General features: G+C 34.6%; 3 protein-coding genes across 4 annotated transcripts in view; 2 read left to right on the top strand and 1 right to left on the bottom strand.

Moving 5' to 3' along the window:
• LOC119635306 overlaps nucleotides 1-21,371 on the bottom strand; it is a 63,108-nt gene that overhangs the window by 3,645 nt on the left and 38,092 nt on the right. Inside the window, exons 1-9 of one of the 2 annotated variants that reach the window (XM_038030065.1) lie at nucleotides 19,127-19,178; nucleotides 14,564-14,779; nucleotides 13,759-14,039; nucleotides 13,360-13,532; nucleotides 12,608-12,667; nucleotides 12,062-12,211; nucleotides 11,780-11,909; nucleotides 6,533-6,666; nucleotides 2,167-2,311 (exon numbers count right to left, since the gene is read on the bottom strand). In XM_038030065.1, the coding sequence (XP_037885993.1) occupies nucleotides 2,167-2,311; nucleotides 6,533-6,666; nucleotides 11,780-11,909; nucleotides 12,062-12,211; nucleotides 12,608-12,667; nucleotides 13,360-13,532; nucleotides 13,759-14,039; nucleotides 14,564-14,627 (1,137 nt within the window). In that variant the 5' untranslated portion in view covers nucleotides 14,628-14,779; nucleotides 19,127-19,178. Of the gene's footprint in view, nucleotides 1-2,166; nucleotides 2,312-6,532; nucleotides 6,667-11,779; nucleotides 11,910-12,061; nucleotides 12,212-12,607; nucleotides 12,668-13,359; nucleotides 13,533-13,758; nucleotides 14,040-14,563; nucleotides 14,780-19,126; nucleotides 19,179-21,371 lie in introns of those variants that run through there. The other variant, XM_038030066.1, reaches the window with a different exon arrangement.
• Nucleotides 1-21,371, top strand: part of LOC119635304 — an 84,323-nt gene that overhangs the window by 24,901 nt on the left and 38,051 nt on the right. The window lies entirely within an intron of this gene.
• Nucleotides 15,872-16,901, top strand: LOC119635307 (NADH-cytochrome b5 reductase 3-like). Its single transcript, XM_038030067.1, has one exon. The coding sequence runs from the start codon at nucleotides 15,872-15,874 to the stop codon at nucleotides 16,826-16,828; it is 957 nt and encodes a 318-aa protein (XP_037885995.1). The 3' UTR covers nucleotides 16,829-16,901.

The raw sequence follows: 21,371 nt of genomic DNA, 5'->3' as shown, positions 1-21,371 counted from the left end.
AAAAACGATGTGGGGGCGTGGCAGCTACAATTAATAATATCATACTTAGAACACTAAACCAAAAATTGTTTGCAGCTATTATATCATTCAGTAGCTCTCCGATCTGACGCATATATGCATATATGCGTCCAGGACATCTGGATGGTAAGAACTATACGTGACAAAATGTCGTGACGACGCGCTTACAGGTTACTACTTTTATGATCGCTTTCAACGACTTTCGTCGGCGATTGGAATAATGATGAATCCATATTTCATCTACTGTCATAAATCGCATAAAAAAATCCTCTTTGTTTTGCGTTAACAACTCGAAAAGCATTCTGAATCATTAACACGTTTCTGTTCAAGGCGAGCAAATGCTGCAGTACCTTCAGTACATTCTTTGCATCTTTAAGGTGTCAGTTATCTTAAGCAGCTTTACCACGCATTTTTCCAAGATTATTTTGTGGACTTTTTTGTTTTCTGTAACAAGTTCCGAATTCGAGCGAGGAAAGTTGTCAACATTATTGGTGTGCCGACGACTTTCTTCCACAAATTTATTTTTCCGACAGACAAAAAGTCGCCATAACATCTTTCAAGCCAATGCTAATTGCGAACGTGTTTTAACTCATTACAAAGTTGCATTTAATCAATACGCGATATTCGGACAGACAGCAGACTTGTAAACTAATTGCCAGATTATCCGGAAATCTTTACAATTATCGTTTGAAGGTTGTTTCTGTCCACAAATCTTTAATCAGTGAACAGTTTTGTCTTATATGTGTCTACTACTACTGTTACTCACCGAGCAAGATGACTACTTAAGTAGTCTTTCAGTTCAATCGCACTGCACTTTTTTTTAAACTATATTAACTACGTATTGTACACAGACCTATAGCTTTGTAGTTGCAAATAAATAAATACAAGACTAAAAAGAAAATGATTACAAATAACGATCTCCTGGCTATGGGTGTTAAATAAAAGGGCTTGGAAGAAGGAACGTGAATAGTAGAGTAGATTAAAAAACAACAAGTGAGAAAATTAAATTTGGTCGGGACCGAACCTTTTGTATTCATCAACCGTTTATCCCAAAAAAAAAAAGAAATACATAAGAAATAAAAGAACAAAAAAGTTGATTTCTTTTATTTTCAAAGTACAAGTTTTTGCCGTAGAGACATGTAGGCGTATCCTTTGAAAAGTTGAGGTCAATTGCAAATTCTTTTGCAAACCTTTAGGCGATATCTGCTTTTTCGCTAACGGGAGAATGTTTACCACAAATACTACAAAGTTGCGCAAACAGACAGATGGAGAGACTAACGGGCGAACATGTTTAGGTCCATCCCAAATTTGAAACTGACCAAGAATTTGCTTACTGTATGGGGTGTTTGAAGCTTGTTTCTGCGTGCTATAAACGTATTGAAAAAACAATTGAATTTTGATATTGGGTAGGCGCGGGCAATTTTTTGCATAAATGCTACAGCATCGCCAACAGAATATGCTTCCAAATTTTTATGTACGTATTTGCTATAGTTTATGAGTAACGAGTAAAAAATCTATTTTTCATTCCGTTTGAAAAGCAGAGCTATTTTCAGTTTACGTGGTGCTGTGGGCATGTCCTTCGACCTATCTAAGGGGACCCAACGTTTCTGCACAATTTAAAGTCGATAACTTCACTTTTGCGGCCAGGAAAATGTTTACAACAGACATTGCACAGACGGGCAGACGGTTAGACGGACAAACGGACATGCTTAAATCGATTTAGAATTGGATGCGGACAAAGAATATATGTACTTTATGGGGTCTCTGATGCTTCCGTTCAGGCGTTACAGACGTTTTGACAAATGGAATATGCCCCTCATCCTTCGGTGATACTTTTTCAATAAGCTTTCATTTAAATGAACTAGAAGGTGGAGAATAAATTTTGTCAACTCGTTTTTATAAAAACCTGGGGCGTATACAAAATATTCAATTTTGTACTAATTAAAATTTTAATCGCCACTTTTTTTTATCTTTAGTCGCCTTTTAGCTCATTTAAGTAAAAGTCTATTTGAAAAAGTTGAGTTTTTTTTTTTGTAGTTTTTTATTAAATACACTTTCAAGGATATCGCAAAAATTAAGTTTTACTTTTTCTACCAGACGTTCTTTCAAAAAGTGCAAAAAAGAGAAAAAAACAAATGGAATACTTACACAATTTACTACTGGAGGCAATAAAGAAGCAGAGATCGCTACACCAATCAAAGGGCCAGCTGAACCTTGTAATAAAGCCACTGCTACGCCAGTACCTGATGTCAAAGCCCACAGCACCCCCATCCATAAAGAACGAACGTTGCCTCTGTAAAAAGCAAATATTTCATTAAAAATTACTATTATTTTGTTAAATATTATTGCGTTTTTATTATTTTCAGTATTTTATTTTGCTTCAAGGTTGATGTGCCTTTTTAAGTAAACAATCATAATAATAATCTGTAAACGAAAAATCGCTTCTTTGCAAAGCATTCATGCCATTATAAGTTCATAAATATTTCTGCTAAAGAGGGCTCATGGAGTGGCTCGAACGAACGGAAAGAAAAGCAAACGCGTAAAAGGCAAACTAGTCTTAAGTTCACGACCAGAAGGTTGAAAATTGCAACAAAAAAAAAAACACGAAAAATGAATTTTCGCTAAACTCACTAAACACGTGACAACTTGACAGGCAATAATGGCGCTTAACGACTTTTTAACCATTTGTCGAAAATAGAAGAACAACGCATTTACTTAATTTTACTATTAAAATGCGAAAGAAGCTTAAAATTAAAAATCTAAAACAAGGGATTTCGCCCCTTTGATACAGTTGTCCTCGATGTTAGCATTATATGTTGCAACTCCCTGAAGTCTTTCTGATGCTTGTTTGCTTATGTAAAAGAGATGAAATGGCGAATAAATAGACGGTATGTTATATATTTGAGAAGAAGACCTAACGTTGCGATAGTGTTTTGCTGGAAGCGCAGAGACGCAGCAAGTAAAAAAAAAAATGATTACGTTTGCAAAAAGTAAGAAAAGTTCATATTTCCATGCACCTGCATAAAAAAAAAGAAAAGTTGTACTGAAGTAAAGAAGAATAAGAAAAATGTGTTGCTTAGTTGTGTGAACATCTATCTATTCGTTGTGGTGATGCGTTTTCATTTGATATGACACGAGATAATTCCTGCTGGTGTTATAGAGGGGAAAATATTGTTTATCAAGGATAATAAGAAATGATCCCTTAAAAGCGAATGCATGCGTACATGTACATCATTATTTCTTATTTCTGTTTGTCTTCTTTTTTACAAATAATGCCGAGCATTAATGCGGAGAGTACGCGCTAGCTACTTCTATATGCTTTTGTTATTATACCCTACGGCACTTGTGGTTAAGTTTGTCGTGATTACAATCGATTCAGCATTACTTCCTGTATGGTTTCAAGACTGTCTGTTCTTACAACCTTTTCAGAATCTTGATCTCATGTCATTGTATTCAATCTTAAGATATTTTACAATATTTCTCGATCAAAATCGGTGAACAATAACCGTCTGACATACTGAACAAATCTGGATGAAGGCAGCGACGTTTAATTTCTAGTACTTTCTGAACCAGAAAACTGGTTCAACATAACGATTCAATAGGAAAATTTACGGTAGTAAATTAAGACTACATTTCTCGGTTTTTCCCACCTCTTCACATCGAACAATTCTCGTGAAAAGTTGGCTTTTATATGGCACCACCATCCAATTTTTAATATGTAAGGTATTTATTAATCGATGTTGCGCGTTTATAATATCTTAACTTATATTCCTACACTTTTCTGCTAATTGTTATATTGTCTGTAGATGTTTACTTCAAGTGAGATTGACGTTTAGTGCTGGAATGAAATTATAAAACATCATGTTCAAGCACAAGATTTAAAAGAATTTATATTCGACTTGAATTTGAATTGAATTTTTTGATATTTACCTTGCACTTGTGTACGTTTATATAGAAATAATATCAAGATCCATTAGTGTTTACGTACGAACATTTATGTATATTTGCATATATACGTTTTGCAAACCAATGTTTACGAAGAAAAGCTCCATCCCTACCACCTGCAACGGAATTTAATTCATTTGATTTGCTTTAATGCTACAGCACGTATGATGAATGCGCAAATCGTTGACCAAAAGGCAGAAGAGGTGCTGCTTATATTTCAAATTTAATTCTATATTAATTTCTTTCATTGAAACAACCGAGAAGGCTTGGCACCTTTGCCCACCTTTAAATACCCTACACCAACTCATCTAATAATATGATTCTTCGCTTATTTTTCTCCAATTTTAATACTTTTCCTCGTTACCGCGTAAAAGCAAAGTTTCCATAGGCACCCACATATTAGAGGGACCGCAAAACGTGAACTGATACCATCCTTATTTAATTTTTTTGTCAAAGATCTTATTGCTCTTTACATCTTTTCGACATAAGGGTGTGGGAAACTTCGTATGGGGCATTATTCAAAAAACGAACCTACGTTTATGTCAAATTGCTAAACTTGACCTATTTTTGGGATAAAACGTTCAAAGTTGGGACTTTTTGGGATGTAAAGGCTTACTTTTCATATTAGCGGCTGTATGTGAGACGGTCAAGAAGCATTTAAAAGTGCCGTTTGTTTAGAAATAAGGCGTTGCGAGAGGAACAGTCGAAAACATGGCTCATCCAGGTGGTAGTAGAACTTCCATTACAATTGCTAATAAATAAGAGGACTTCAGACGTTGGCTTAATAGCTTTGTTTGTACAATCAGAAACTAACTAACTTTGTGAAAATGTCAACATCTAACTTGAACATCGGTGCAGCCTCAAGAATGGTAATGGGGCTCAGCAATAATATTTATTGTTAAAACAAAACATTTTTGAGGAGAGGCTCAATGATCACTCTATGGTTGAACGGGAAGAATTTGTCTCCAAATTATATTCACTACCTTTCGTAGAGGAACAAAAACTTTGCTTCACTGCTCTCGCAGGGCTTTGGAAATATAAATAGAGCTTCGGTGTTTCTAATTTGCGCGTCACAGTTGCTTTACGCACAGTGACTTTTTGTTAATTGTGAACTTTTAGACTTTTAGACTGATTTGGCTTACTTGTTGATAAGTGCGAATTTTCGGTTAACTTATATATAAGTTAATCGATAGTCAATAAATAAATAGTTTGAGCACAAGTGACAAGCGATATCAATATGAATACATTTTTCTCATTATTTCCTTTCCTGCATTTAATCGAATTTTTGCTAATGTACTTCCTTTGTGCGTTTGATGTAATGTCTGTTTACGATAATTATATTTATGTGCATTCGGCTGCGTAGAAAGCAAAGAATAGTCGAAAAATATGATGTAAGTTGGATTTCCTTTTATGATGCCTGCCTTCCGCATAACTATGTTTCGCAGAGTATAAACATGAATATGAAAAGCAAATTACGTTTCCCTACATTTTTAATCAATGTTAACTACCCCATGCTTGGTCTTTCCGTCCTGAGCCCGAATATTTATTTTGCACTGATTGCTGAAGTTTCATGTCATAATGCGTGAAACATCAAAGAAGTACAATCTGTTAGTGTCTACCTGGTATGAATACAAGCGGCTGAAATTTAATGTTTATGTTGGGGAATGCTTAATCAAATAGTAGATATTGAATTGCTGAAAAATAAGGTAATCAAAGTTTTCTTGCAGGAAATTGTTGCTTTCCTTTACGAACTATGCTTTTGCCTTTCAGTTTTGCCTTCGTTTCCTGAACGTCGTCAAGGACAAGCCGTACTAAGAAATACCAAAAATGAAAGAACGAATGTTTGACATCTCAACTATCTCAAGTCAATACACAATTTCACTTATAGATTATTTGCAAAAAGCTGGCGTGACAGTTGAGAAATCTGGGCAATCTTGATCTACCTACAAAAGATATACCTACAAACTTTATATCAATATACTTTATAAGCTCCATCTTAGGCTTTTGTTTTGCAAAGCACATGTTTGTAGGTGAATGCCGCACACTTTTAATATATGTGTCGTTGAACGAGAAATGACTGTTTCCTATTTCAACTGGCGCAGAAGAGTTTTCGGTGAGCGGTCAAATATAAAGAAGGTGAATTTATAGACTAACGGACGATCGAATAGCTTAAGTTGACCAAATTCTTACGAAGGATGCATTCCTGGAGGCCCTAATACTACTTTTTTACTGGTCAGCTCTCGCGGTTACGGAATGACATCCGAAGGATCTTCTATTTCTAACCCTTTCTAACAGTAGTTATAAGATTAACCGCAACGTAATGGATAGTAAATGATTTGGCCGATGTTTTACAAATGCATTATCCGCCTAACCTATATCATAATTTAAAATATACAAACACTATGCAAAAGGAAAGTCGATTCAATCGTTACCTTAAAACACACAAAGTGAACGCATTAAATTTATATAAAAATAAGAAAGAATTGTATAATATAATCACAAATCTTGAGATACATGTATATTCATATGTTACATAGAAGAAAATATAGTACATTTTTTGCTTACAAACCTGCCTCGCATTTCTTCGGTAGGCCAATCACCAGCTCCCCAAGGCATTTCTGTAGTACCCAAAATCAAGCCAAAAATGAAACCGAACAAACACGACAGAAACATACCCACAGCCAACGAAATAAATCCCACGCGCTGCAAGAAAAAACCAAGTAAACAAAAAGATGAAAAATATGAAGAGAAAAGAAAAATTGGAAACCTTTATAAAATTTCTTAGTTAAATTAGTTGTTGAATAATTAATTTATAATTACAAACTTCCAAATATTATACGGTTTAAAACCGCGACTAGGGGGGAAAGTAAATTAAATGAATGAAAATGAAAGTTAATTGAAAAGTAAGTTTTAATGAAAAGTTAATATCATGTAATAATATTGAGGAAATCATCTCTATCTCGCATGCAAGATATTACATGTAATATACAAGTGAACTCGTGGGGAGATTCTCACTTCAAAATATCTTACAACATTTTATTATTCAATGATCAACTTACGTTCAATTTCGACGGTGTTTTAATGCCGTTTCCGTAACGATATCTCACAACCCATTTCCGGAATGAATTTTATTCTGCGGTAAGTAAAAGTTTTTATAGTAGAAGAGCCAAGTCAAGTGGTCAATTATATTAGATTGGCAGTTTAGATGACAGTTAACTGTAATAGTCTAGATTAGAGGCTTGGACACGCCCAGCATTGCAGAGGCCGAATAAATTGGAGAAACGCGACAGTTATTTAGTAACTCTTTTGTAAATTCAGAATCCATTATACCTTTAAGTCTCTTAGTTTGTAATATTGATTTTGTAACATTTGAAGACGAATGATTATTTTCGTTTTGCATTCGGTCAGGATTTACATTGCAAGATGTTTGTGATCCATTGTGATTTGAAAGTTTGAAACCTTATTTAGGATTTTTAAACAAATAGTGTCATCTGAAATTTTTCATCTAAGAGAGAAATTATTTCATGAACTCATGTGTAGTAAACGGCACAGTCCTACTGAAAACAAACGTCCTCATGGCCTGTGACATCGAATTGCAATCAGTAGCACTCTCGAAAAAGTATGATTCAATAACATTGTCAGCTCAAAAGCGCATAATTTTTATTCGGTATCTTTTGCTTATTCCCGCATTCGGATAGATGAAAATGTAAAATTTTTTATATGTAAAGAATATGTAAAGATTTTTCTTTTCAAAACTTGAGTGCGTTTTGCAAGTGACCAATGGTTTCTATGTGTTTTTACTTGTCGGATATCACTGCAGAAAGGCGCCAACTTTAAAATGACGTATATCGTTGAAAGATCACTTATAGAACGCAAAGAGGACTTTTGATAGATTTTTCCACTGTACATTGCAATGGTAATATAGCTCCGCTTTATACGAGTATGATCGGAAAGTGAAGATATTTATATACATTTGTTTCGCTAAAATGTTGTATTAGTTGTTTTAAAACATTTGCAACAGCGAGGAAGACGATCGGAATCTGTATGAAACGTATATAATCTTGGAAAAATTATAAAATTCTCATGCGATCTAAACTTGGTCGTTTTTGTAATATGTGTGGTAAACTGCGAACATCTCTAAATTACATCAGATACAAAAATAAAAATTTCCACGTGCATAACATGAGGGATGAATGATATGTAGAAACGGCAAATATCGCCTGCACTCCCTCGCTATTATGCGGTATCCAATTTTCACTTTTTTTGTTTTTTTTTTTTATTCAAAGTTAGGCAATGTGAAAGATTCGGCCAGAGCTTGAAAATAATTGTCTTACGTTTTTTATATTTTGGAAAATTTTTCAAATATTTCCAATTAACTATATTTCATTTTACCGCAGAATAGCTTGACGCCGCATGTTTACATTTGCGAGCAGCATAAAAATTTTAAATTGATTTATTTATTTAGATAGTAAGTTTTTGCTAAATTGCTTGCTTAATTTTTTTTTTTTTTTTTGATATAAGCTTTAATTCTATAACATAATTTAAACTTCCAATCGATCAATGGGTAAATTCGATTTAACGAAAGGCCTTTCAGAAAATAAAATTAATAAATAAAAATTGACATCTATCACCAGCTTACGTACGATGCTAAAGTGTACGATCCAGTGAGAAATGCCTCTCTCATAGAAGTCCTGGTCTCTATTTGCAAAAAACTCTAGTAGTCGATTTTCACAATCCTCCCTAGAGTCCAATTTTTTATTATTAAAGAAATTTTGCAATGCAAGAAAAAGATGATAATCGCTTGGTGCCAAGTCCGGACTGTATGGCGGATGCATTAAAACTTCCCAACCAAGCTCCCGAAGTTTCTGGCGAGTCACTGTAGTTGTCCTGGTGGAACACGACACCTCTCCTGTTGGCCAATTCTGGCCGTTTCTGGTCAATCGCTATCTTCAAACGGTCCGCTTGTTGACAGTAGAGATCAGAATTTAGCGTTTGGCCATATGGAAGCAACTCATAATAGATAATCCCCTTCCAGTCGCACCAAATGCATAGCAAAACCTTCCTGGCCGTTTGAGGTGCTTCACCGCTCTTTGACCACGATCGTTTTCGCACAGGGTTATCGTATGTGATCCATTTCTCATCTCCAGTCACCATCCGTTTAAGAAATGGGTCTATCTCATTCTGTTTGGCCAACGCTTCGCAGATGGAAATTCAATCCATCATGTTTTTTTCTGTTAATTGGTGTGGCACCCAAACATCGAGCTTCTTTTCGAATCCAGCTTTGTGTAAATGGTTTAAAACTGTTTTATGGTCGATTTTTAGCTCCTGGTCGATGTTACGACTGCTAACATGCCGGTCAACTTCGATCATTTCTCCGATTTTATCGACATTTTCGACGACCGGCCTACCTGTGCGAGGTGCATCTTTAACATCAAAAATTCCTAAACGGAATCTACGAAACCAAAATTGCACATAATAGGCTGTTACAGTATCGGAACCATAAACACCATTCAAAAACAGCAAAAGAATTTTTTTTACTGCGAAATGCCACCTTTCCAACGAGCATAAATCCGAAATTGTTTGATCGATATTTTACGAGAAATCTATCAGTGCAGCCATCTACCGAAAAAATAATGGATTTCTTTTTCCCCAAACTAATATAAAACATTGGACTTTTTTGCCAATAAAGCCCTCACAATACTCTTTACAGCTTTTTCCCATATTGCAAGTGAGATAAATGAATACAAAAGCTGGCTTGTGAAAACTAAAAGTATATGCATACAATTTGTCCTTTATCTACGGCAGCAAGTTCCAAACGCGGTTTCGCGTAAAAAAAGAATTTTTCAGTTTTGATTGATAGAGAAAAATGTCGACTCGCGGTTTAAAACTTGAATTTGGCTCTCGTTCATCTAACTTATGCCCACTCCGTGAAATATGATATGCTCTTGAATTTTCTAAAAATATGACAAACCTATATAAGACGTGACGAATTCGAATACGGATACTCGTTTACACTTTTGTAATTACAAAAGTTCATTGCATATATATTAGAAAATGCTGCCTTAGCCGAGTGTAGCTTACCCTTTGTTTCAAATTCTTTTCATAAATTTCTAAGCGACTATTCATTTACACTTAAGTTTTTAAGACGATCTAACATTTATTTCGAAGCTTTCTTTTTAAGAACAAGTTGTTACGGCAATATTCAATTAAAATATAAAGAAAAAAAAAAAAAAAAAAGAAGAAAATAAAGCAAAATGTTGACACGTTTTTATAAAACGAAATTTTATACATAAGAGCTTTCGTTTCGAAAGCGTAACAGCATGCAGAGGACTTTATTCGGCAGCACAACAAAATCTGATGTACTTGTGTTTTCCGAATTATAGTAAACGATCCCTGAATTTCAGCTGAAAATGATTTAGTCATCAAAAAAAAAAAAAAAAAAGAAGAAAATTATTTAACATATATATCACTTAGTCGAATAAAAACGTATGGATGCAGATAGACTTTAGAAAAATCCACATTTATTAATGACAATTTTTACATACATGTATATGTATGCGTATGCATGAATCAAACCTTATAAAACGCTTTAAAGAGCCCTTCTAAAAACATAATTCATAACTCATAACGCACAGATGTGTGCATAATTTATGTCTGCTCATGTAGTTAAAAGTTTATTGAACTCGGGTTTTCATTCCCTACTTTTTTTTTTTGTTTTTGTTTTTACGAGTTTTAATAAAAGCACAGGAAACTTAATTTTTATTTATACACGTTATATTTACGTAAATGCCAACGGATTGCTGCACAGATATGTAATAAAGTTTCAACATTTTATGCACTTTAAGAAGTTCTCGTTCATTCTATTGCCACACAAAGTTGTAAACCTTATGTAACATAATTTGAACATCACTTAACAACAGAAACATGTCTTGATTTTTTAATAACTTTTGTGCTTCAATTACAACTTAAGTGCGAATCATCGATCGATTCTCACCAAACATGTCCATACCACTGGCAATAATATTTCAAAAATTTCGAAACTGTTCACTTAACTAGGAGGGGGGGCTATTATAATAATATCCTGAGTATTGAATGTTATGTTATAGTGCGTGTGTTAGATTCTCATGATGGCAACATTAAATTCAATTTTTATACAAGCGATATCAATTTTGAAGAAGAATTGTTGTCCGTTTAATATCTAAAGAAAATTGTATTAATTTTGGGCTAAATTTGTGGTATCCATTAGTAGCGATTTACATATTCCAAGTAAACAGTTGTACACTGGCCTTTTAAATGCCTTATAAGGAATATTTCGATTTGGTTTGGGAGATAGGTAAGTTCGACAGTTGGCTTTTATTATTGTTGTCCATTTTTCGACAGACGTTTTAAACAATGCTCTTAATTTATTGCACTTACCTTCAAATCCGCCTTTTCCGGAAGATAAAGTGATTTTTTAATTCTTGTAGAATATGCATGGAAATTCTTGTCGTGTGTCCAATTAACCGAAAACGAAAACCTCCTTTATATTATACAGACGGGCAGAGGAACAGACGACCAAACTGATTAAGGACGGACGGACGGATTTGATTCAGAATTTGATAGTGATCACAAACTTTAAAGCTTCAAAACTTTGAAATCAATGTACCAATGCACGCTCTTTGATCAAACTCATATTATTGAAGACATTGATCTTAGAACTGGTGCACGCATAAAAGACGCGAATATTCAAAAATTCAAAGAAAGGTGAATGAAATTTCCTTAAGATTGTGTAAAGCGTTTAGTAAGTATTTCTATGAAAATTTCCAAACTTACTTACCATTAACTCGCGATCAGATATGATGGTGCCGAACGTAATAGACATCACCGGACCCATTAGCGGGGACACTAACATGGCTGCAGTTATATTTGGCGCATTATTTTCTACTAAACCCAAGGCTGCCAAAGAACTGCAAACATTAATTGGTATTACAATGTTAAGAATCGTAGGTACAAGCAAAATCACTCGCGGACATTTACTTCATTTACTATCAGAGAAGTGAACGGTTTCTTTTCATTGAGAGACTAAGTATTGTTTTTTTTTTTTTTTTGACATACTTACTCTGCCGTTACAATAAGCAAAATATAGTCGAAAGATAATGAGCCGCCAGCCCGCACACCATCGACCACTTGTTTAACGGTTAACTTTGATTTTATTGAATCCACAAAGCTATTCCATCTAGAAAGTTCTTCTTCCCGATCTAGCGATTCACTATAAAAGAGATAAAAGAATACTCTTTGTTTTCACCATTAAACCCATAAAATAAGAAAAACCTTATTAGTACTAGGAATTAAGTAATACGATAAGCTATGGTGTGCATGGAAATGAAACTACTCTGATCAAACATCTAATCCATCTTTATCGCTTTGATGTTGGCATACTCAACAAATTTCTTCACATTGACATAGTAATTATTTTGCGACACAAGGACGTGTACATACTTTGTTATTACCTTGATTCCTACGAATAGTAAATGAATTCGTAACAACAACACGCAATCGTTCATTAGAAACGTCCTTTTTATTTTAATCACAAGTCATTTCAAAGTTTTGACAGCTTATGCATTTTATAAAGAAAATGAAAAATAATTATTATTAAATTGCTTACCTAACTTCATCGGCAACATTGATTGTTAACGAATCATAGCTAACGCTGCAAGGGAGAACACTGCAAATAAATTTAATGACATTTTCATTAATTAGAGAACAAAACTATGCACCTTGAAAATTCCCCCAGTTCGATGCTCTTCATTGCCTCAAACATTTCTTTTTTGTTTTCTTAACAAGGACAAGTGATGGTAAGGGTAAAAATCAGTTGTGTACAGTTTCAAGGTAAAATTGCAAGCTAGACTTCGAGTACCAAATAATAAATATATTTAATGCATACTGCTGGGACTCTAGCAGTATACATGCTCAATTCTGAGATCTATTTAAATAACTTTATTTGTCGTGCTTGCCTTCCATTGGAAACTTTGGCCACAAATGTTGTGTTAATACATTCTTATCACTCAAAACAAATAGACCGACTGAACAAAAGACTGATCTTTTTTTTTAAACTCGAATACGTTTTATAGACATCGGGCCAAAAGAAGAGTTAATAATTATCCGACTAATATATACACATAAGGTGGAGCACATAAATATCGTCGTTATTATGTCAAACTGCTCACAAAGTGCTGCCAAATAACATGAAAGTATGGTTTAAATTATATGCGATGTACGATATCAACACGATATATGAATAGATTTTCTTTTTCTCCTGAACTTGCTCTGAAATATCGTGGATAAGATTCAGCACAAATTGAGTGTAATTCGCGTTTTGCAGTAAATGCAAATCGTGCGATGCTGTTTAACACTTACCTAACACTGGAATGCAATTTGGTGCCAATACCAAGTTCGGTCAAGCAATGTAAAGTTGTCTCACAAGGATCACCTGATTGTAAGGGAAATACAACATGATGAAAGTAACCCTTTTTGCTCGTCGTCCATGTAACATGTTCAATTTCAAGCTTGGAGAGAAGTTCTTCGAGAACCTGGAAAATTAAGCGACATCAAGCCTCCAATAAAAAAAACGGGCAAAAATAATAAATTCATAACCCTAAAAAGAAAATTAAGCTTTAGGCGGTGAACACTCGCCACGGAAGTATCCCTCCAATTTCTGACAATATACATCAGCTTGCTTTATTATGCATAGATGTGTGCTTCGGCGTGTTCGGCTTAATCTCGTGACTTTTATGAATTCAATTGAATGCAGTGTACCTTTTCCAAAGGCACCACAGCAAAATCCTTCTTATCGAAAATTTGCTGTGGAAGATTGCGAGCACCTGCACCACCGACAATGCCGCGACCTCCAACTCGTCCAATGCCACCTCCTCTTCGATATTTAGGTGCATGTTTGTCACGTAGTTCGACTTCTAATCGCAGTATGGCTTTGTTATTTTCCGGAAGATTGATATTTAAGTTGTTTCCACTCCTTGCCGCAGGTGTGCCACATGTACTTGGTGTTTTGCCTGCAGGTGGTAGCAACTCGTGATTGCTACCTGACAGAAAAATCAGAGATAAAAACAGAAATACATAAAAATTTGCCTAAATTTTAATAGAAACCGACGTAAACGAAAAACTCAAATGCTAAAACCGAATTAATTGTGGAGAGTCTTTCAATTAATACATCAAAGTTTTTTTAATTATGGAACGATCAGGTCCATATCTAACATCACGCTTACGGCCCTAAGATATATTTTTGTCAACTTGTATATCAATCTAACTCGTGTTGGACTCTTCGATGATTTCGCCCAAAAGCACGGATGGACGATAGGGCAGACTGGTGTACGCCAATCTTACGCTAACGAAGCCTGTGATGGTTATTAGCGTGCAAATATTAAGGATACTTCAATTCAGAATTTTTTGAATACAGTCAAAAGCCAGTCTTAGCTGCCTCGAAACAAATATCGAACTCATGCCGCGTGAGATAGTGGGATAGATGAGGATAACTTACATGGAAAAGGACTTTATATATTTTACTTAATTTTGTTTTGTATTTTATAATTTATTCGGAAACACTTACCAAAGATCAGCTCGCGTTCAAAATTAGCTGTTGGCACAACAACTAGAAACACTACACCTGGCATTATTGATAGGATGTCTTTTCTTTTTAAGGGACCATAAACGTACTGCTTATTAATTATGTATTAAGCTCTCAAATGTTTTGTACCTTGACTTTAAGTTTAACTTCTTTCGCGAATAAAATTTGTACGCTTTAGAAGCTTTAAAAAAGTATATTCTAGATTACCATACATATATGAGACACAGTTTAGTTAAGATATTGGAGTTATCGGCTTATTTTTCAAGCATTATAATTGGACACAGCTGACCGTAAACTACCCTACACCACACTACAGCTAATGATAAAACGATGAAAAAGGCATTACATGGAAACTAGTCTAAAATGTGGTCCATTCCCAATCATTTTCAAGAGCATTCTTCCTTTGGCGAAAACACGTCAGTATAACAAATCTCATAAAAAATTTCAAAATTGCGAACAAGAATACAAAACAGACAGACAAATTTGTAAATATCGATATTAGATGAGTCTATCTCGAGCCCTTCTTGTGGTTGCGTACATTCACATTTGTTTTTTGTTAAGACTTATTTTCCTATTCGAAAACTTTGCGGAATTTTTCGCTATATATCCGGCCCACAATTTTCGATTTTACTCGGGATGAAAACAATTATTATTCATACCATTGAAAGAAGTATTACAGTCACAGTCAGTTCAACTGGAAAGTAACTTTATTCGGTTTACAGCTTTTTTTGCTACGCTTCCTTTACAATTATTATGCATTAGGTTTACAACTCTGCATATTTCCTTTCCCCCAACACAGACGGATTATTGTTATGTCATGTGTCTTTCGTCTTTTGACATCATTTTCCATAAGTGGAGATGTATTTAAATTGCTGTTTCACTCATATTTTATGAGAAGAAAAACAGCAATAAACCGTCAGGAGGCCAAGAAATTTTCAAACTTCTAATAAAGTCCAGCGAATTCAAAAGAAGTAAACGGGGAAACGTCTTTAGAAAATTTTTCGAATAAGACAGACAACTGTCATCGGTTCTTATATCAAAAGTGTTGACATAATTGAGAAAAACGACATAATCCGTTCAAGAAAATAAACAAAACAAAAAAAAAAAAATACGAACAAATAAAATTTATATGAATCGTGTATTTTGATTGTGGAATCGCGTCGCTCATGCAATAGAACATAAATCGGTCGGTGTTAATTGTCGAATTTCCAAAGTGCAAATACTTATATTTTTGGTAAAATTTTCATTATTGTTGTTGTCATAATTTTATTGCTATCACCACCAACCGCAATGGCCGGTTCATCATATGAAAATCATATTATTCCTGTTGCTGCCAGCGTTATTGCTGTAGTGGTTGGTGCAGCCATAATTCACTATTTGATTAATAAGAAGGCGGCAAAGAAGCCCCGGCCAGAACCAAATAGAACCGTGCGCTTGCGCACTTTAGTCGACGCTAACGATAAGTATCAATTGCCTTTGATTGAAAAGGAAATCATCAGTCATGATACCCGTCGCTTCCGCTTTGGTTTGCCATCTCACCAGCATATACTAGGTGTGCCAGTTGGTCATCATATTCACCTGATAGCTACTATCGACAATGATTTAGTCACACGTCCCTACACCCCAATTTCGTCAGACGACGATGTCGGTTATGTGGACCTTGTAATAAAGATTTACTTCAAAGATACACATCTTAAATTTCCAGCTGGCGGAAAATTGACGCAGCATTTAGAAAAAATGAGAATCGGGGATAAAATCTCGGTTTGTGGGCCATCGGGTCGTTTACAATATACGGGCAACGGGAATTTCTTGATTAAAAAGTTGCGCAAAGGTCCTCCGAAAACAGCAACAGCCAAACGAGTGAATATGATTGCGGGCGGTACAGGTATTACCCCCATGCTGCAGTTAATTCGTGATATATTGAAGCGAGGCGAAAAGGATGCCACTGAACTGGCTTTACTATTCGCTAATCAGAGTGAGGAGGATATCCTCCTACGTAATGAATTGGATGATTTAGCACAAAAACATTCAAAGAAATTTAAAGTTTGGTACACTGTTGATAAAGCCGTTGAAGGCTGGCCGTATAGCATTGGCTTTGTCAATGACGAAATGATTAGGACGCATCTCTTTCCGGCCAACGAGTCTACCTTTGTGTTGATGTGTGGCCCCGCGCCTATGATTAACTTTGCCTGCAATCCTGCTCTAGATGCGCTTGGTTATCATCTTAACGCCAGATTTGTTTATTAAAGACGCTCTTGTCATGCGTTCAGATTACTTGTTGAAGTGAAGCCGTACGTCTCCTGCGAATACCTTATACTGCTTTTTTTTTTAATTTTTTTGTAAAAATTATGAAAAATTACTTGTAATGCGAACAATAATTGGTCCGTAATATGTAACATATTTTGAATAATTTTGGAGGTTGAAAAAAAAGAAAGCATTTTCAGATTGGCGTGGAAAGCTTGAGGTCACTTAAGCTCTACTAATGGAAATAGGAATAAATTATACACAAAATTTAAGCGAGGTCGCGACCGTTCTATCATTTCTCTTAATGCAGTGCAGCACTCATTTTTGTCATGAAGTTTCAACATTTATTTAAGTCGCTATATAAAGGCTTACTTTTACAGTGATGTCCGAACTCTTTGTCGATTAGTGTTAGTGTTAGTCCTAAGTCACTCTCCATCCCCACAAATCTAATTATACCTACTTACCACATGAGGTGTTCGACGTAAGCATACGACAAAACGACGCTCAGAGTGAAGCTTCTCTGTCAAATGTATGAAAATTATTTTGTAAGTAAATCAGGTAGGTAGGGTAAGCCTATCTGGACTATTTTTACATTCACGCACGGATTACGGAAAAAAATTAAGTTTCATATCAGTCTTACACACATATCTTTAAAGTTTCCATTTTTTTTGGCAAATTATTTCACTTCCTCATGGTATATAAAAACTAGGTAAAAGCGTAAGTCACAAGTTCGATATAACCACATTCTTGAGACCCTACTTATGGTGGTGTACACTATACACTTTATAAAGCTTGGCATGCACATTCATTAGCCACACAAAGGATGGGAGAACGTTTTAATTCTCTGCCGTTGATCCCATGATTCTTTGATTGACTGAAAGACCTTTCAAGTGCCAAGCAAAGAAAAGTAAGTTGATAACAAATAAATTGAACGAAAAATCATAAAATGCGTAACGTATAATAAGATTATGTCGCAGAGTCACTTTTGCAAAATATGTTCGCACATCATAAGCGCTTTAAGTAAAGAAATTCCTTCTGCCTCTTTGCAATCATTACCGCATTCTGTCTTATCTTAACGTCATTACAGTTACTTCATATTCATACTTAGCACAGTTGAGAAATGTATACATGGCGAAGAACTCTGGCCCCCGTCATCTCAACATAAACAAGCCGTGGCTTTCTGATTGATAGGACATTTCAAATCATCGTCTACTACACTTTAGGATCAATAAGTGTAAACATCTTCAAATACACTTTTTTCTAAGAATATGTCGGTTCTTTAATTGTTCTGAACATCTTTGTGTGTATCGGAAAGTTCGTTAAATATACAAATCAGTTCGCCTCTTTAACCGTCAGCCTCTTTTTATCCGACTAAACTCTCTTCATTTACTTGTAGAATGTCAATCGCCGTCAAATCCTTGTAATCTTTTATCGCTTTCTTCTCTCTTTCATAATATTCGTGCCTTCATTTCTGCCATGCGGGTAAATCTAGCCAAACTTTCTCATACCAAACGCTGAGTTTAGATTGCTTTATTTCTCCACGACGTTGTGACCAACAGTGCAGAAATCGTTTGAAAATCAAAAAACTAATCACTAACGGATATTAAAGTTAGTTGAGTTTAAAGTTTTTTGTACATCAATACATAAGTAGATGTGATCCTTTTAAGTAATAACTGCTTACGAGCAAAAAATGTATTGTTGTTAACCGAAGTGATGAAAATATCTGACATATAGAAAGGGCGGACTTAAGAACCGATTCTGTAGCAAGACGCAATAATAAAATGTCAATCTTCTCACAGAAAAAGGCGAAGAATTGTATTAGGCGAAGTAGGGTAGAGTATTTAATAGTGCTCTTTGCATGACCATAGTGTTTGGAATGGGTTTTTGATATAATTTTATAAATATTAAAATAATGGGATGATAAGGTTGATGAAAGAAAGTCGCTTGAAAATTAAAAGTAATTTCCCTTTAACTCTCGATTATAAATATTTTTGTTGGGAAATATAAAAGAATTATGCGATTTTATAATATATACAAAATACATATAATTTGAGCTAAGAGCCTGAAACTTTAAATATCGAAAGTTTTTAGAAATTCGTACGCCGTATTGGAGGCATTTAAGTTACACTTCTTTAAAGCAACTTTCAACCGAATAATATCATAAGATCTTTATAGAAAGCCTTTTGATCATTTCACTTTTTTCTCTTTGGCTTTTGGAAAACACTGTTTAATTTAAATTTATTTTTAGGCCGCCTATTTTCGAAAATATTTTTTGAAAGCTTTGCTTTGTCTAATTCTTACATTTTATATCACTTTGCTACACAGTTAACACAATTGAGAAATAAAACTAAATTATTCCGTATTAGTTGGTAGCAAAGTAAGGCTCAGAATTCTAATGAGTTTTTTTCACTTTCGAGCCTTTCTAATTGTAACAATAAATGTAACCAGCACGTTTGTGTTCATTGCTCTACAGAACTGACAACATGCTAATTAGAACTATTTGTAATAATAATGTAGAAAATCACAAGATGAAAATAATTTGTAACATATTCGTCAGCAGCGATATTACGTCAACAATAAAAGAGCACCTGTGTAAATATTTATTACTACTACCGCACTCTCTTGTGTGCAGATAAAATAAAATAAACAACTTCCCTCTAGGTACGATTTCAATTTATGCTTTTTTTATTTATGTAAGACAAGGATAAAAGTTCGTGAAGTTCGTGGAGAATTAGGAAATGTTATAACATTCTATTTTAATTAACATATATCATCATGGATCATGAATTTTCAAAAGCACCATAGCGCATTTAGGCGATTCTAAGGCTATCTGTTGGAGAAACCAACACGATTTTTTTCCCTTACCTAATGCATAAAGTCTGACAGATCAACGGAAGTATTTTTGAAAATAGACGAATGTAATAATCAGTGCATGCAAAGACAATATAATAACAAAATATGTAACGTTTTTATGCCCACAACTGTAAGACGGGGCTTTACTCATTTTGTTGTTTTCCAAAATATACGTAACATTCAAAAGGAAGCTTCAGAGACCCTCTTAAATATGTATATTCTTGATCATTGTGAAATTCTTAGTGGATTTAGCCATATCTGTGTGTCGTTGCAGTGTGTTGTTAACACTCTCTTAATCACAAAATTGAAGACATCAACGTCAAGTTTCGTAGAAACAGTGGAAATTTGTGCACGCAGGTTGGTACTGAAAGAGGGCCCCATTAGTCGGAGCAGTAGTGCGAAATAGGGCGAAAATTGAACACAACTCCATTTCTTCTACCAAAAAATTTTTGGATTTTTGCTAGTTATTCGGAAATTATTAAAGCTAGAAGGCTGAAACTTTCGGCATATGCTTTACGGGACACTTTTCTCTGTAGACTCAAAAATGAGACCTATCAACTGTATCCACACAAAGTGACGAGTATTTAAATTTAATTTCTTCCACTTTTTTGAGGTTTAATGCTTATTTATCTTAAGGCAAATAAGACTTAACAAGTTTAAAACTATTCTGTACACTCCTTAAATGAAGATATATCATCTGCCAAAAATGGGTTAATTTTGAAGTGAACATGGAAGACACCGGGATTAATTTTTTTTTTTTAAGAACACCAGCGATATGGATATCTAATAAAAGAACTTGAAGAGTAGAATGCGAAAAACATAGTGGAGGGCATGCGAGATTCGTACCCCGCCCAATGCAATTTTCTTACTTGTTCATCTCTCTCTTCCTTCGAAACGTTTGTTTGTTGATGGATTTTATGAAAATGTACAGTGTAGAGAATGATAAAGGCCGTGAGACAGAACTTCCAAATTCTGGGTATAGAAAACGCTTTATTAAAAATAATCTCATCAAACGTGATATAGAAGAGCTCCCGATTGGTTTTCGTTTTTTTTGTTTTTTTTTTTCTATACATTGGTGTTAATGTTGTGACAATTGTTATGCTAAGGAGTTAAAATTTTTATTTTGTATGAATACATGTAAGATTTGGTTAAAGCATTTAAAGACTTTGTGCAAGCCTGATAAACCATAACTACTTCAATTTAAGCCGATAGTATTATATCTCTTCTTACCGTCTTCCGCAGGATGAAAGGATTAGACTAACAGATATTTTAATAAATTGTGACCGATTTATTCCTTTCCTTCTTAATATTGAAACCTCTGACTTTTCTTTGCAAGAGTGTCAATTTCAAGATATGTGCAAATTGTCCCGCGGATATGTTGCTGCATTCATCAAACATTCCTTGCTCTATGAGCAACGCTTTGACTTTATGGTAAAAATCAAAGAGCTGTGTATACCATACTCTTTCAAAAATGAAAAGAGTACATAGCGTGTGATGGGTTATAGTTCGTGTAAAATATTTTTTACTATTCTCTCTAGACATAAGCCTTTAAAAAACAAGTAAGAACATTATAGTCGGGGAAGACCGATCGTTAAATACCCTCCACCACATTGTCTACGACAGTTCTTATTTTTATTATGGAACACAAAAATTATATCTCGTTTCTATATAAAGGCATATTTTTCAAGTGCGT

Source organism: Glossina fuscipes, unplaced genomic scaffold (assembly GCF_014805625.2).
Source record: "Glossina fuscipes isolate IAEA_lab_2018 unplaced genomic scaffold, Yale_Gfus_2 26, whole genome shotgun sequence".
NCBI classification, from domain to species: domain Eukaryota; kingdom Metazoa; phylum Arthropoda; class Insecta; order Diptera; family Glossinidae; genus Glossina; species Glossina fuscipes.
The sequence above is the reverse complement of the archived record's forward strand: the minus strand, read 5'-3'. Positions and strand labels throughout refer to the sequence as shown.